We start from the raw sequence: 18,317 nt of genomic DNA, 5'->3' as shown, positions 1-18,317 counted from the left end.
AGAAACCCCCAAATCACCCTTGCCTTTGGAGGGAAAATCCTAACTGATTTTATCAATGAAACTCCCAAAGAAATCTCAATCCAATTTGATTTTACAAATTCTAAATTGGATCATATCAAGCTTGTATCTAGATGACACCATACAAAAATGATTATGTGTAATTGTTGTGTGTATGCATAAAAAAAGGTTGAAGATGATGAAAATTGCTTTGTATATTATTTGTTTCAATATTTCGAAAAGGATATATATATATATATATATATATATATATATATATATATATATATATATATATATATATATATATATATATATATATATATATATATATATATATATATATATATATATATATATATATATATATATATATATATATATATATATAATTAAAATATTAGTTGGGGTGAGTGTAATAAATGAGCGTAAATTATTAGTTCAGAGAATGATAATATTTATTTATATTTAAAAATAAATTATAAATATTTATAAATAAATAATTTAAAACGAATTTAATTCAAATGCACTGATAGTGTAAAGATATTTTACACTGTAAGTTAATTACAACCATTGATTTGTTAGAGAAGTTTGACTTTTATTATAATCACATATAAAGTAACACAAACAGATGATTGTGATGTATTGACGGTGTAAAATTTTTTACACCGACATTGTATAACAATTAATCTCTTTTAAAATAGAATATCATTTAATATTTTATTTTAAACAGCAAACCAAATTATACTAAATGTACCACCCCTTAAATAAACTTTAAGAATTAAGAAAATTAATTGTTCTATTAAATTGATTTACAATTACTTTTATTTTATAATTTTTTAAAATAAGTTTATTGATTAAATATTTCATAATATTTATTATCGATTAAAAAAAAGTTAAAATTTTACTGTACTTTTGGTCCCTTTATTTTATTTTTTAATTTTAATTCTTCTATTTTAAAAAATACGATTTTGATTATTTTTAAAATTTTTGTATTGAATTTTGGTCATCAAAATCTAACACATAATTAAAAAAAACTCAAATCATAATTTTTAAAATCGAGAAATCAAAATCCAAAATCAAACAAGGATCAAAATTTCAATTAAATAAAAAATTAATTTGATTAGAAATTTAATTAATTGACTATTGGATATTAAAAATGATAAAGTAATTTTTGGATTTTTTTATAAATAATCCATATTTTCAAAAATGATTCCAAAATAACAAATATTTCAAATTTTTTTTCTAAAATAACCACATTTAAAAGAAGATGCGTCAGATGAACTAGCGCATTCGTTTTGGACCAAGAGTAGGCGCCTAAGGCCTTGGCGCCTGCATTGGAAGCCTTATGAGGAGGCGCCAATGCCCTTGGTGCCTGTATTGTGCCTCATGAGGAGGCGTTAATGCCCTAGACGCCTACTTTATGCATGTGGTGTATGCGCCAATTCATTTGGCGCATACACCCTTGTTTTTTTTTCTTTTGTTTTTTTTATTATGAAATAATAAAAAATAATGTATTTTTTTTATTCATGATATAATAAACGTTACATGAGATTGACAAAAATTTAATGACCGATCCGATCGAAACGTCCCCCTATTCCACATCCAGGTGCGTTAGTTTGTCTCAGAGGTCTCCCACGATTTTCCTGAGGTGTTTGGGGTCTTTGTATGCTGACCTGATCGAATGATGAGGTCTGACGGAAGTTCCAGTGGTATTTGGCAGGCGTGTCATCATTTATTCCCAATATCCGAATGGGCTCTGGCCAACGGTGCTTCCGTAGTGGATTTCGGTGCTCATGTCATCGTAATTAGGTCGATGGGATTGGGTGGATTATAGACGATATAGTTGCCCCAATTGGGACATTGAATCGTTTTGGAAATGAAGCAATGTTTCCTGGGGCGTACTATAGTTAAACAATGGTTGTGTGTTTTTGTGATGTGATGTTTGAGTGATCATTGGTGGAGGGCTACGATGAAGTGACCCGTATGAATCATATTGGTTATAGACGGTTGTGGTTGAAGCGTATGGTTGTTGGTGGGTAGGGTTTGAGACTTGGTTTTGTGGCTGGATGGGTGACATGAATGGATTGTGATGTTGGGTGGATGACATGAATGGGTTGCGAAGTTGGGTGTTTGGTTGTTGGGTATATGTGGTAGGTTGATGTTGTGACGTTGGTTGTTGGGTTTGGGTGGTTTGATATTGGTGTTGGACGGGGACTTGTTGTTAGGCGTATGATGACGAAGCTAGTTGGCGTGGATCCATCAAATACCACGAGAATCCTTCGTTAAAGGTGAGTACAATAATCTCGCATATTAGGGCAGAGTACCAGTTGCCGCATCCGCGAAAAAACAACCGGCGGGAAAAACAAAACAAACAGAGCCGCCACCGTGCGTTATTTATCCCAAAGGAGGGAAAGGAAACGCTCGAAGTAAACCTGGAAAGGAAATGGTCTTGCGACCGGAGATTGCAAGGATCGGGAGTCGGTTACGCAAGGGGAAGGTATTAGCACGCCTCACGTCCGTCGTACTCGACGGGATCCACGCTCAAAAGAATAGAAAGAGGTTGTTGAATAACAGCTCAAAAAGAATGCCACACACTGGAATAAACAGGCGGGAGAGGATGGAGGAAGAGGACTCGGCAGGATGTCGCATCCTGGGCCTACGTAGTTTGTCGGAAACAAACATCAGAGTCAACGTAGTTCGGGGAAATGGGAACGGGCTCGCTAGGATATCGTATCCTATGCCTACGTATCTCATCTGGAATGAGAATCAGAGCTACCGTAGTTCGGCTAACGCACGCCGAAACAAACACACGCACAGACGCTGAGACGTCAAAGCAAACACGCAAATGGAAACAGACTGCCAATGGCTGGTCTTACGTCCGACTCCAAACAACAAACACAAACAAAGAAACCGAATGCCAATCGCTGGACTTACATCAGACTCCACACACACACAACCCACAAACGGGAAACCGAATGCCAATCGCTGGACTTACATCAGACTCCAAACACACAAACAAACACAGGAAACCGACTGCCAATCACTGGACTTACGTCAGACTCCACACAAACAAGAGGGTTAAAAAAAGAAAAAGGGCGAACACACAGACTAGAAGGGAGTCGAGAACTCAGACCTAATAGCTGTCAAGCAAAACACACGCAAAAAAGGAAAAGGGTGTCCGGAGAGATCTCGCACGATCTCCTGCCTACGTACCTCATCTGGTATGAGGATCAGGGCGACGTAGTTCCCCTTAACAGGGGAGAAACTTCTATCCTAACCAGAGACTAGGGAGATAACAGACTACTAGGGAGACTACGACTCGAGCCTAGAAGTTGTCATGCATACGATCCCTAAGTTGAGGTCTCTAATCCTAACTTGCAGAGGGAGCAAGCTAGCCTAAACAACACATCAGCAAACACAAGCACAAGAGAGCAAGCACACACACTATATGCAAACAAGTGGCTCATACAAGGCTAGGCTTTAGTCAAGGGGTCAAATCAACCTCGACAAACAAGCCAACTGGAAAGGGGTGTTGTTTGCTCTTAACCCTAACATTGAGAGTTAGGGTGAAGCAGATGAAATGGGAAGTGAGGGTAAGACCTCATAGCTCTTATCCCTGGCCTGGGAGAGCTTCAGACAATGAAAGTGTGGGAGTCCAGAATCAGGAACTCTACTCCACAATGACTGACACAACAAGATTTTGGGTTTTTATTCAAAGTGCATCAACACATGGTGTGAGCAGGATGAATGACACAACTGAATAGCAGGGGATGGATTGCACATCCCTTTTATCTGCCAATGCCTCTTCACTTAGGAGGTCTTTATATGTACAAGGCACAAAGATAAACAAGCACAAACATTGCCTCTTAAGGAGGGCTTCAGACAGGTGCCTGCCAAAGTAACATGACAGGTCTTCCAGACTACATGAAGATCAGGGGTTATACCTAAGTGGTATGCCAACCACAAGCAAAGCAAAGCAAAGTTCAAATGAACTTAAAGCAACTTAGGTACCCGTGTAAACAACTAAACAAATCAGTACAGTGTTCAGACAAACAGACAACAATCAATAACAAACAGACAATCCCAATGTACAACATATAAGCCATAAGGAAAACTCAAGTGAATTATCCTCAACCTACAAAACAACCAAATGTTAGCAATCAATAGCAAATATCAACATTCAAATGATGAAGCAACATCAACCATGGAAATTGGATGCTTGGTCCTGAAATTCAAAGCTCACATGTAAGTACAAACCACTAGGTCAAAGCCTAGGGTCAAAGGTGAAGAAAAAATTCAAAACAGGAGCTAATATTCAACACAATGCAACTTCAAACACATATGAACATGTCCTAAAAAGGACCAAAACAAAATCATCAAGCAAAGGCATTTCATGTGCAAGGGAAGTCAAAGACAATTTCAAAGCTCACATTTGGACATTGAGAATGAAAATTCCAAATCAAAACAGAAATGATTCAAATAATTCTGGAAAAATTTATCAGCATTCAACACATCCAATGCAATCATCATACAAAAAATCAGAATCAACAGAGATTATTTGATATGGAAATGAAATTGCACAAGTTGATCATCAAATTGTGTGACACAAATTGTCACACCATACAAACATGTGTGTAAAACAGAAATGGTAAATGAGAAAAATACCAAACCAAGCCTCAAAGGTCCATCAACATGTCAAGAAACATCATACAAAATTTCAAGCAATTTGGATCAATATCAAGCATTTCACAATAGAAAGAGTGGAGCAAGGTCACAAATGCACATATGTTCAATCAACCTAGAGCAAACAAAATTCCAGCCATGCACAACTTCAGCAAATATCATCATAAAAAACTAGACACACAGAGGATCATGCTACAAAAAATTTGGAATTATTTAAGGCATTTTTCAATTTTTTATGAATTTTGGAAGTTAGCATAAAAAAATTTGAAAAGAAAATGAAGCATAGCATGAAATATGGAGGGAATTGGAAAAAAGGTGAGAACATTTGAAAATAATCTTGCGCCAGGAATCAAACTTGGTTCAGATTCAAAAGGAAGCGCGCCATGCTGAAACGATGCTGTTTTGGCAAAAACCCTAGCGCACCTACTAGCGACGGAAAGACGGACGCTAGGCCGTCGCTACGATGAAGATCTTCATCTTCCTCACGAAGATGAAGATGAACAGTATGAACATTCATACCAAAATTTCCAGAATTTCCAGAATTTTCCATAATCTCAAAATTTCTACATCATTCAAATCCTCATGACATGTAGATTATAGATCAAGCATTGATTCATGTTAATTCATCACCAATCGTGCAAATCGAAGCAAAAAAGTTTGACATTCAAAACTTCAATCAAGCATATCTTTCTCAATAGTACATCATTTTCAATTCTACAAGCATCAGTGAACTCAGCATGGAAAGATCTACATGAACATGCTAATGAATTGAGGAATTAAGAGATTCGAAAACTGAACCTCTTGAAGAGCAGTTTCTTGAAATGCACGATCCAAGGCTTGGCAAGCTTCAAATCTACTCCAGAAGTGATGTATTGAAGCTTGATGATTGAATTGAGGCTTGAAACTGTGTAGATCTAGCTCAACTTGCATTTTCCATTTTTGAGTTCTTGAGCTTCACATGCACAATTCTGGTCCAAACTTGATGATCCAAGGCTTGATCTCTGCTAACTCAACACTAGAGAACCAGAATATGGAAGAAGATTCAAGGTTTATGTGAGAAAATTTTGAATTAAGATTGAGAGAAAATTTTGGAGGGAGAGAGAATTTGGATCTAGAATGAGCAAAACCTCTACAATTATGTTAGGTTTATGTATATATACCATGTGCTAATCCTATTTTAATTAAAATTAATCAAGGTTTAGTTGAAGTTAAGCAAGATAAGGTATGGTGACAAAAATTGAAATTTTGAGGTGTGTGAAGCATGCATACGTGAACAGTACCAAACCAATGATCAAATGCACTTAAAAACACTCCATGCACATATTAGCAATGGTCATTTGTTCCCATGATGCATCAATTTTAAATTTTCAAGTTTCCCTCCAAAATTGACTTGAATGCACAAATGGTCATATGTTCAAATTTCATGCAATGTGATGGATGTTTTAGAAACTACATGTCATGAGAAGCAAAATGCAAAAAGAACCACCAAATTTGGAGTTATGAATAAAAAGTTATGGCCATTTGAAGTTCCATGTACACTTGGCAATGATTTGATCATATCTCCTCAACCATTCATCAGATGCTCATGATCTTGGACTTTTTGGAAATGGGAGAGAGAGATCTTCAACTTTCATGTTGGACAAAATTTCATTTGAAGCTTATTTAATGATGCAAGATCAAGTTGAATTTGAACCAAAAACTTTCCATTTTTGGAAACTTTCAATTATAGGTCACTTTCCATTTTTGGAAACTTTTGACTTGACCTCAAATTCTTCAAGATATGCATTTGACATGATTAATAAGCCTCTTTTGAACATGAATGAGATGTTGAAACCCCTTTCTCCACCTCCTAGCCCTCAGTTGACTTTCTGTTGACTTTCTAGGGCCCTAGATGACTTGAACATGCTCAAATGACTTTGAGCCCCAACCACTTGATGAAATGGCTCCAAAATGAAACCCTAGCTTATACAAGCTCAATAAAATCATATGATGATCTCCTTCTCAAGAAAGACCTCATCTCCTTGAAAATCCCTGACTGGTAGAATGCAACTGATTAGGGTTGACTAGAGGTCAAAACCCTAATCCCAAAGAATCTGAGCATAAACAATGAGCCTTTGAGGATGTCATAACCATGATGATGATGTACCCTTGCCAATAAGATAATGCTCAAACTCCTTGAAGGACCAAGAAATCCTAATTGAAGCACAAACCCTCAAATGGCTAGTGATCAATTTATGAGACCCTCATGCTTGCATCTCTTAACCTCTCCATCTTCTGAGAAAGACTTTTAGAGGATGACTTGTTTGTTCTCACATGATATACAATATGCAAATGCCTAATGCCCTAAAAAATGAAATGCAATATGCTAAGCTAGTCCCAAGAGAGGAGGGCAAATTTTGAGGTGTTACACCAGTACACTCCATCATATAGGAAAACATGGATAAATAGGACAAAGGTTGTTGAAAAAGTGTTTGAAAATTGGGAGGAGTCTTAGAAACAACTTCCAAAATACCTGTTGGCTCTAAAACAGTATGCTCCAGGTACTATTGTCAAGTTAGAAACGTTGCCCGCGTATAGACAAGACGGAACGTGTGCTATTGGAAATGGAATATTCCACCGTCTCCTCTGGGCGTATCAACCATGCATCATAGGTTTTTTTTTTCTGTAAACCTATTATACAAATTGATGGTACATGATTGTACGAGAAATACAAAGGAACGTTACTGATGGCAGTGACACAAGATGTCAACAACAACATTTTTCCAATCGCCTTTACCCTTGTCGAAGGGGAGACCGCTGTGGGATGAAGTTTCTTCCTAAGAAATCTCCGATTGCACGTTGCACCGCAACCTAACTTATGTTTGATCTCCGACAGACATCCTTCAATCATCAGTGCATATAATAACATTGATAATGATTGGCAAGATCCTCCTTCGACGCATGTCTTATGTATTAGACATATTGCTCAGAATTTCATGGGAAATCAAAGACAAGACATTAGGGAAGAAGGTTGTCAACGCAGGTTATGCATTATCAGAACCTTCTTTCAAACACTACCACGAAGAAATAAGATTGTCAAACGCAAATGAAGTACGGTGGATCGTCAGTATTCCATTGGAGAAGTGGAATAGGGCCTACAACAACGGTCAACGTTGGGGCCACATGACAACAAATCTTGTGGAATCAATGAACTCTATCTTCAAAGGCATCCGTAACCTACCTATAACCGCTTTAGTGCAGGCAACATATTTCAGGTTAAGGCGCTATTTAAGACCAGGCGTTCCAAATGGAGTTCAATGTTGAAATCTGGGCAGTCGTTTAGTGATGCTTCAATGAAATTCATTAGACATGAAGCTTCCAAAGCAAACACACATGTGCTCACGATGTTTGACCGCACTAAAGGTTGGTATAGTGTTGCCGAGTCCATGGATCACAATGAGAGCATGCTGATGGGATAATACAGATTCAAACTAGATAGAGGTTAGTGCGACTGCGGAAAGTTCCAAGCCTTTCGTACGCCATACTCCCATGTCATTGCAGCATGTTCAAAGGTTCGAATGAATCCATCCTACTTGTTATCTGACGTTTACAAAGTCATCAGCCTATCAAATGTTTATAAAATTAGTTTTTCCGTAGTAGCAAAAGAGGATTACTGGCCAGAATATCAAGGGGACATCGTTTGGCACAATGAAGTTATGCGAAGGAAGAAAAATGGTCGCCCAAACAACACCCGCATTCGAACAGAAACGGATACGGCGAACATAATGATTAGATTATGTAGTTCATGCCGTCAGCCAGGTCACAATCATACTAACTGTCCCAGTGTTGGAACGAGCATAACTAGATAAATTCAAATGTACCTCTGTTGCAATATATGAAAAACTAAATTTATTTCATATTATACGTTTGCGAGGAAAATACCATTACATAAACAATAACACACACAATTAAAAAACTACAATACAAGAACTATGCGATTACAACCATCAAAACAATTTTGAACATGTAATGCATCATCCTATGGACGTCTCGGTCAGTCTTAATATCCACTCATTCACGTACTTCTCCATTTTGGTTGAACATGGACACAAGTCATTTGACTCTTCTAATCCTTTCACCATCTCAAATTTCTCCATCTAACCAACTGTTCAACGTCCGATTAAGACGTTCAAACGAATCTATATTCCAGAGTCGAATCTTTATCGGAGACGCACCAACGGAAAATATTAAATCGATATTTCACTTGTGAATGTATTCAGACATGGTTAAAACACAAAAACTTGAAGGAGAGTGAAGTTGAATGAAAGAAAATATGGTAGTAGGAGAATATTTTGTGTGAAAAATATTGTATCAAAGACGAGATAGTTATATAGAGGAGATATAAAATGCATGCGCCAAGAGGCTAAACGCCTAACATGTCAACACATGCAGACACCTAGGGCATTGACGCCTCCTCATGAGACACAATGCAAGCGCCAAGGACATTGACGCCTCATCATGAGATTTCCAATGCAGATGCCAAAGCCTTAGGTGCCTTCTCTTGGTTCAAAACGGATGTGCCAGTTCATCTGACACATCTTCTTTTAAATGTGGTTATTTTAATTTTTTTTTTTTGAAATATTTGTCATTTTGAAATTATTTTTGAAAATGTGAGTAATTTAAAAAAAAATTCTAATTTTTGGAGAGGGCTGAATTATTTTTTCTTTGCAATCTTTAATTATTTACACAAATATATAGTATTATTTTCCCTTCTTCCATTTTCAATTTAATGGCCGTAAGACAATTCCAATTCAACTTCTCGCGCGATAGATTGGTCTTTCTCTTTCGGACATCTCAATCTCATTCCTTCTTTCGTAATAATAAATCCCCACAATCTTTTATCTCTTTTCCCTCTTCTTTCTTCCTCCGCCGCCTAGCTGCGTCCGCAGCAACTCCGCCACCGCCTCAAGACCATCGCCGCCGTCCGCGGCTTCCTCCTCCTGACGACATGGCGCAGAAATTCGGAAAATCCACTCGCCGCCCCGGCGCTTCCTCCAAGGCTAGGGTTTACGCCGATATCAACGTCGTTCGCCCTAAGGAATATTGGGACTACGAAACCCTCACCGTTCAGTGGGGGTAACGATTAATTAATAATCTGTTTTTCTTTTTCCTCTTTTAATTTTCGATTTCTTTTAATTCTGTTGATATGTTGTATATGTTTGGCGAATGAAGTTCTTGCTAGGGTTTTGTTGTTGGTTGATTCCTTTTTCGTTTGTTTAATTTGGTGTTTTTTTTTTCTTTCTTTCAGGGAGCAGGATGATTATGAGGTGGTGAGGAAGGTCGGTAGGGGGAAATACAGTGAGGTGTTTGAAGGGGTTCACTGTACTGATAATGAAAAATGTGTTATTAAGATCCTCAAACCTGTGAAGAAGAAGAAGGTGAGTTATATGTGGATTTTTACCTTTCTTGACTTATGGATTGGGGTCACGATTAGGGTTTGATTTAGGCAACATCAGATGAACTGGAGATGGTCACTGTATGGATATATTGTTGTTGCAGCTGTAGTTTCATTTACATAATTCAATATACTTTGATTTGGTGTTTTGTATGTGCGTGTGCTGTGGGAAGGTTTGTTTTCTAGGGTTAAAAAATGATTGGTTGTTGTGTATGTAATGTGTAATCACTCACAAATAAATGTGCATAAGTACATGCTTAGATATCAGTTACATTACATCACTAGGGAAAGCTGTTATGATAATTAGAAGTTACATCTGTTTTTCTGAATTTTTTTGGCTTATGTGTACCAGGCCAACTTAGAACATGGAGTTTTCTTTGAACCCAACTCATTCCTAGCATCATTCATCACCATTTTCTATCTTTTCAACTAGTCACCCATTAGACATTTATTACACACATCATCTTTGTTTGAGTGTTTGCTTATAATTGCATAGACCAATTGTGCTATTTTTTATGCTAAAGCCTTTTTCTTTTCATAGAATGAATATAATATTACAATTTATTTGGATAAACTACCAATATGAGATAAAAATGAAAAGTGCTTACTCAGACACACTTTGATTTTTATAATCACATCCCAATGATTGCATGTCAAGCTCAAAATTTTATTAGCTCTTACAAATTTAGACTTGAATATTCCATACATTCACCAGTACCACATTTGAACCACAACAAAAAAAAGTTCAGAGAACTTAGAAGACTAGGACTTGTAGTCTTAATTTCGCAAGAACTAAGATGAAATAATGTAGGAAATAACAGAAAAATAGAATCAGAGAGAATAGAGAAGACAAGGTACAAATAGCTGCAAGAGGTTTTCTAGGAGAATCAAAGATCATGATAACCATGGAAAGGGATGATAGAGGAAACACAGATGTAGAGTGGAATCCATTCTATTTCATAGATGAATAATTTCCCAAAGATGACAGATGTAGAATCTATCAAGTTTGCAAAGGTTGTTTAAGTTTGAAATTTGAGTGTGAAATTGGTTGTAAACTCTTAGAATTTTATATTATCCCTTTCAAAAATATAACAAACGCCAGTTCTTGTACTATTTCTGCTATGCACTGCTGTGATGGAATGACAGTAGTGGCTAGTGCCATTCTTCACATTGTACAGCCTGCAAAGCCAGGCATGTCTAATGGAAGTGTGCTCTAATTTCACCATGCCATGATGGCTTGGTGTTAAATTGTGTTATTTAATCTGTAACTGACCCCATCGAATGGGATAAGGCTATGTTAATGATGCGCTTCAACTTTTAAACAGTAGTGCTTATGCATTATCATTCTATGCCACTTACACTCCAATATTTGACAATTTTTTGTATGAATATAGCACATACCGTACTGAGAATTTAATTCTCTGTTTTCTAATTTTTTTATCAATTTAAAAACTTCTTTAAATTAATAATTAGTTTCTTTGTATTTTTTGATGCCCGTGGCATGCGAGTGGCCACAATTCTACATAATAGTAGTTAGCTCCAGTTTGGTTATTGTGAATAGAGATCAGCTATATAGTGGCTTTCCACTGCCATGCTCTGGTTATGTATTTAACTCTGCCTATTCTTCTGATTATTAATGCAGATCAAGAGAGAAATCAAAATATTACAGAATCTTTGCGGAGGGCCCAATATTGTTAAGTTGCTTGACATTGTTAGAGACCAGCAGTCGAAGACCCCAAGTCTCATATTTGAATATGTCAATAACACTGATTTTAAAGTACTTTATCCTTTATTGTCAGACTATGACATACGATACTATATCTATGAACTTCTAAAGGCAAGTTTGACGACCTTTTGATTATTAATGGGCGACATGAACATGCTACAATTATTAAGTTTTTGTCATTTTTTCCTTTATCTTTCGGACTCAAGATGTATTAGATTCTTATTTTAAGGTTGTTTGCATATGATTTTTGTGTTTTTCTTCTTTAATTAAATTTTAGACTGATGAAGATTTGAACCATTTGTTGCACATACTTCATGAATACTTCAGTCTTAGGCTTAGTGTGTAGATGAACTTTGCATTTTGATTGGTATTTTGGACCTGGTGTCTCAGGATTGGGTTGTTATAGAACTTAATTCTGCTTCGCAGGTGGGTGCTCGTGTGAATGGAAGACATATCACTTTGTCTTGATTATGCAATGGCATTTCGAGAACCAGTTCCTTTTTCTTTTGAAATTGCATGTAGTTTAATAAAGCCCTCTAATCAAGATGGCTTGCGTGCTTCTTTAGTTTAGCCATTTATGTTCTCTGAGATAATGTATTTCAACTTTTATGTATGTGTCTGTCTGTTTATGATTGTGCAGCTCCTTCTACATGTCTTTTCATGCGGTTTGTAGGTTTACTTATTAGCATTTAGTTATACATGTTCATATCTTGGTTAGTTTATGTATTATAGTGTCAATGCTGTAATGCTTTGCTCAGTTTTTAACCCATAATTTCATTATTTTATTTTACAAATCTAGCTGTTTCCAATTTTTTTGGCTATCAACTTGGAAGTGCTAATTTATTTTAAACTTCTACCAGGCCTTGGATTACTGCCATTCACAAGGAATCATGCATCGGGATGTAAAGCCCCACAATGTAATGATTGACCATGCTCAGCGTAAGCTTCGCCTTATTGATTGGGGGCTTGCAGAATTCTATCATCCTGGGAAAGAATATAATGTTCGTGTGGCTTCAAGGTATGCTCTTATGTGTCTTCTTTCTTTTTCATGGGACTCACAAGGCAGGTAGACATTGGGCGAGGCCTACCAGGGACCTCATGGGGGGTTGTTAGGTGCTTTGCGACCTGTGAGCCTGTGTAATCATGTTTCATACCCCTTAATAAGTGCTCTCATTTTCTTTTTCAGATGATTTGTTAATTGTCATTAAATAATCACTTGAAACAGTTTCATACATCTTATTTCGTTTGCTTTTGATTTCCTTTAATCATTGCAACTACTCGTTCCATCCCCCCTTAGGCTTGGTTATACATATACTTGAAGTCTTGAATTAAACTCATCGATTTAAAATTGAAGTTTGAAGATTAAGGTTTTGGATGGAATGTCATAAGGGTTGGAGTAATAAGGAGGTCATTGATTCAACTCCCACGAACTACTAACATATTTCTGTTGAAAAAGAGTTTGAATATTAATACATTTCTTTTTGTTACACAACAACAACCAAGCCTTATCCCACTAAGTGGGGTCGACAACATTGATCAACTTTCGCCATAATGTTCTATCCAGGGTCATGTTTCTATCCAAATTGTTAATCTCGAAGACTTTCTTAATAACTTCTCTTATAGTTTTTCTAGGTCTTCCTCTATCTCTAGTTGTTTGACTTATCTCCATCTGATCTACTCTCCGTATCATAGAATATCCAGGTCTTCTCTCTACATACCCAGAACACTTAAGTCTATTTTCTATCATCTTTTCTCCTATAGATGCTATCCTAACACTCTCTAATATTGTTATTTCTAATCTTATCATGTCTAGTTTTACCAAACATCTAAAGCAACATCTTCATCTCTACTACACTTACTTTATTCTCGTGTTGATTCTTAACTGTCCAACATTCTTTCCCGTACAACATCGCAACTCTTACCGCAGTTCGATAAATTTTCCCTTCAACTTGAGTTATACCTTTGTGTCACGTAAAACCTTGAAGCTCTCATCCATTTCGGCCATTCAGCTTGAATTCGATGGTTTACATCCCCTTCTATTTCTCTATCGTCTTTCTTGATACACAAACAAATAAAATGCTAGTTTGCTATGATAGGAAGTTTGTTGTAGGTAGGGGATTTGGGAGCATCCAAAAATCAATACATTAGTTTGTGAATACCTAATGGTTGTTCATACATTCCGATTGCAAAGATAAAATGATTTACTTCTGAATAGGTGGGATGCCATCAGATTGTTGTTTTCTGCAACAAAGGAAACAAGATTATACATACATGGTTGCAGCCATCAGATTGTTGTTTTCTGCAACAAAGGAAACAAGATTATACATACATGGTTGCACCCCCCCTCCCCTTCTCTCACGCACACTTTTTGATCTCCTTATATGTTTTTTGCTTGTAGATATTTCAAAGGTCCGGAGCTTCTTGTTGATCTACAAGACTATGATTACTCTCTAGATTTGTGGAGTCTTGGTTGTATGTTTGCTGGGATTGTAAGCAACACATTTTCCTTATAATACAATTTTTCTATTGTTTAGTATTTAGGTTTGGTTCTTTCAATGTGGAGTTAAACCTTAGAATACAATAGCATGACAGAGCAGAGCAATTTCCTTTTAAAGAGAATCTTCAATTTCAAGTCTCCTGCGTTACTTAACTGTGGTGTGTGCTGTTGTAGATATTCCGGAAGGAGCCGTTCTTTTATGGACACGATAACTATGATCAACTGGTCAAGATAGCTAGGGTAAGTGTAACCTGTGAAGAGGTGGCATCTGTGCCAGATTGTTCGATTATGTGTGTTTGAAGATGATTCAATATTGCATGTACTTCATGGTTTGATACTTTGGTTATTCATATCTTTAACCGTAGATTCTGACTGAGAATTTTATTATGTAGCAAGTCTACATTGCTCTTTTATCTTATGTTCTTATCCTTATTATTGGCTTTTCCTCTTCAATGATTTATGCATACTTGATTTGGCCCACTTGGTGGTGGTCTTGTGAAAACAATGCTCTTTTTGTGAAGAAATGAAATATTTCTGTTAGCTTTTAAAAAAACACGCCTTATTCGTATGCTGGATTTCAGGAATGAGATGTTGCCTTTCTTTTTTCTGTTTTCAACTCGTTGCTTTATTTTTTTGGTACCTATCATGGCAGAACACACAGTTTTCTTGTTTCTTTGATATTTTTATGTGCCTCTGAAAGCAAATTATCAGTTGATTCTGAACTACAAAAGACGATTGTTTAGTTATAGCTATAGTATGGCTCAAAAGCTATTTAGACATTAAAGTGATAGAGATGGAAAATTTTAGATTGATTATTTTTTTCCTGTATTGCAATAGGTACTTGGGACAGATGAATTAAATGCATATTTGAATAAGTATCGTATTGAGTTGGACCCACATCTTGCAGCACTTATTGGGAGGTTTGTTTCTGTGCTTTCATAATTTGGTATATAATATATATGTTTTTATTTCAACTAACAGGATACATCCAATATTGTTGTAAACAGGCACAGCAGAAAGCCATGGCAAAGGTTCATTAATGTTGAAAATCAACACTTGACTGTTCCTGAGGTAGTATACATTATTATTAGCTAATTATGTGTTTTAATTTACCTACACTGTCTAAACTTTCCCTACTTTTATGAAGGCTGTTGACTTTGTTGACAAGTTATTACGATACGATCACCAAGAACGCCCCACTGCAAAGGAAGCCATGGTAACATTTCAATCTTCTAGTATTTTATTACTGCACTTAGGCTTGGTTTGAGCTTGGTCTTTCATTTGGGGCCTTCGGGCTTCTGATATGGGATTTGGCTTTAGTTGTTGCTTTATTATTTTTAAGTTAATCTTGCCTTATTTGAATTTCGCCCTTTTTAGTGATTGTTTTTGGGGAAACCCGGTTCATTGGATCATTGCGCTGGAAATCATTTTTTTGGCCAACATGATTGTTTCTAATTGTAGTTAGGACTTGTTTTTTCCTTTCTGGTTTGCTCTTTTTTCCTTTGTTAGGAAGACCTAGATAAACTATGAAGATCTTGATATTAACGAATTGGATAGAAACATGATTTTGGACATTATGACGGAATTTGATTAGTGTAGCCGACCCTTAAGGCTTGGTTGTTGCTCTTTTTTTTTTGTTTACAAAATGCTCCAAAGTCACACTAGCTGAGGAATAAAAAACAGAAGCATTAAATAGAAGGTAAAGTATTCAATGTTGTAGGAATTTTAAAGTTTTCATTTTTATTTAGTGCTTCATATTTTTTATTAGGACACCTAAGAAGCCTTTAGATTTTCAAACAAATTTAGTTGGTATACTGCCTATGCCCTTGTCAGTAATCTTACCATACAAGTGTTTGGTAATATTTACTCATTTGGAGAATGTTTGGTCAACAAATCTTAAATGATATGCAGGCCCATCCATACTTCAATCCAATTAGAAGTGCAGAAAGTAGTAGAGCTCGCGCACATTGAGCTACTGATGCTTGTGGAGATTGTCTTTGCGAACATTGAGCTGCTGATGCTTGTGGAGATTTATGTTGTTCGTCTTTGATTGGGGGCTTTATCTGAACGGTTGAACTTTTATTTGTGGTGGAACTTGCTTTTGGGAGATTCTGCCCCTTTCTGTTGTAAAATTCAATTTGATTAGCTCTTTTGCCCTACTTTACTTGCCTTTGGTTTCTTATTTTGTAATTTATATGTGGAATATCATGGTCTCAATTCAACAATTTCATTTGATTGCGTGCTGAGTTTGAAAATGAAATCTTGATTCAATGAGTTAAATTTTATGTATTTTCTTTCTTTTTTCCCAAAAAATACACTAAAATTTGACAGTATTAGATTATTCTCAAGTTTTTCTTGCAGCATAACTAGGTGGTACTTACAATTTTAAACATGTTTTGAACATGTTGCCATAATCTTTTGTTTTGCAGCATCTCGTTTGACATGTTTACCATTAGATGTTCAGGGGGATGCTGCTGTTGTAATTTGAGTTTTGCAGCATGCGGATGTTTATGGGATGATTAAATTAGCCATCAAGCTTCCATAGTTTTGCTTATGAATCACTTGCATATTTTTGGTTTTAATATGCTTCCTTATACCATCATACCTAGTGATTTTCTTAATGTAGGCAGAATGGAAAGGTAGTAGTCTGAGTAAGAAAACGTATTTGGGGCTTCATTTATTTTATTTTAACTTGATATAGACAAGTGTTAGTATAAGTTGTTAGGTTAGTGTTTTTTACACCAGGGTTTGAAATTGGGACCTTCAGCTAAGTGGGAGTAGATTAGGCTAGTCACACAGGCTCATGTATGTCAGGTTAGATTTTTTTTTTAATTAGAAAAGATCTAGGTTATTTTTTTATAAATCTGTTCAATTAAAAAAATTAGGCCTCATGCCATAAAAAAGTTTTTTATTTTATAAATCTGTTTAGTTAGAAAATATGGGTCTTTTTTTTATAGTCTATTTAAATAAATATGAATAATTTTTTATTTTTATTATGTTACTAGACGGGTACTCGTGTGTCCGTCTGTCCGCCTTTTTAATGCACATCATTGAAAATATAAGTGATATTTTTTTATTTAAATAAAAAATACAGTATGTGAAAATTATTAGTAGGAAGTTACGTGAAAATTAATAATAGTGGTTTTATTGGAAGTTATTAGGTAAATTACACAATAAAATAAGGGTAAAAATGGTAGAAAAATAGGCTATAACAAAAGAAAGTATTTTAGTATTTTTTTTATATATTGTTATAGATGTTTTGTAACTTGAATTAAAATATATAAATAAAATTTGATTATGTTGGAGAAATTGTAAAAATAAGATGAAAATAATTTATAAAGAATGTCTTGAACAAACAGCCTTACAAAATTTATACTAATAAGCAACTTAAAATATATATAAAATAAATTGATTTTTATGTAACATAACAGATTCGGACTTAAAATAAACCTACTAAACTTAGACTTCAATTTTTTTCAATTTTTTTTGGAAGGTCAGGTTTGATAAAGTTTAGTTCAACGCATCCTATTCCCACCCCTACCTCCGGCTATCTAACTCCTGGGCCTTAATTTTGATGTGGGCAGAATAAAATGTCACCAGAAACGAGTAATTTAAAGGGCCTTTTGATATATAAGGTTACACACTATCCAACGTTTGGGATAGCTCAATTGTCTAGATTATTCATGCAGAGTTAATCATTTACTGCGTTATTATTATTGTGGCATCAAACATGTCAAGTTACATGTAATTAATATCCCAAAACTCTTTCAATTCTTTGTCCGATCCACACAACCGAAAGTGTTCTGGATAAGTGAGCGATAGAAATTGTAGTGAAAGTGTTCTGGATAAGTGAGCGATAGAAATTGTAGTGAAAGTGTTCTGGATAAGTGAGCGATAGAAATTGTAGTGAAAGTGTCCTGGATAAGTGACCGATAGAAATTGTAAAGGGATAGTGCAAGTTCTTATGCAACGTTACG

The 18,317-nt window shown here is 35.7% G+C and overlaps 1 protein-coding gene across 1 annotated transcript; it reads left to right on the top strand.

The window, feature by feature from the left end:
* Positions 1-9,436: 9,436 nt before the first annotated feature.
* On the top strand, positions 9,437-16,620 carry LOC127074369 (casein kinase II subunit alpha). Its single transcript, XM_051015678.1, has 10 exons — positions 9,437-9,798; positions 9,971-10,100; positions 11,760-11,954; positions 12,704-12,861; positions 14,242-14,332; positions 14,515-14,580; positions 15,178-15,260; positions 15,348-15,411; positions 15,488-15,556; positions 16,252-16,620. The coding sequence occupies exons 1-10, from the start codon at positions 9,452-9,454 to the stop codon at positions 16,309-16,311; spliced, it is 1,263 nt and encodes a 420-aa protein (XP_050871635.1). The 5' UTR covers positions 9,437-9,451; the 3' UTR covers positions 16,312-16,620.
* Positions 16,621-18,317: the final 1,697 nt, after the last annotated feature.

Source organism: Lathyrus oleraceus, chromosome 4 (genome assembly GCF_024323335.1).
Source record: "Lathyrus oleraceus cultivar Zhongwan6 chromosome 4, CAAS_Psat_ZW6_1.0, whole genome shotgun sequence".
NCBI classification, from domain to species: Eukaryota; Viridiplantae; Streptophyta; class Magnoliopsida; order Fabales; family Fabaceae; genus Lathyrus; species Lathyrus oleraceus.
This window is presented reverse-complemented; position numbering and strand designations above follow the sequence as displayed.

What these genes read in the sequence shown, in the direction of transcription:
- LOC127074369 (XM_051015678.1), top strand. Translation starts at nt 9,452, where the DNA reads ATGGCCGTAAGACAATTCCAATTCAACTTCTCGCGCGATAGATTGGTC. An exon ending in ATATCTATGAACTTCTAAAG is followed by an intron (nt 11,955 to 12,703) that starts GCAAGTTTGACG and finishes AACTTCTACCAG; the next exon opens with GCCTTGGATTACTGCCATTC. An exon ending in AACACTTGACTGTTCCTGAG is followed by an intron (nt 15,412 to 15,487) that starts GTAGTATACATT and finishes ACTTTTATGAAG; the next exon opens with GCTGTTGACTTTGTTGACAA.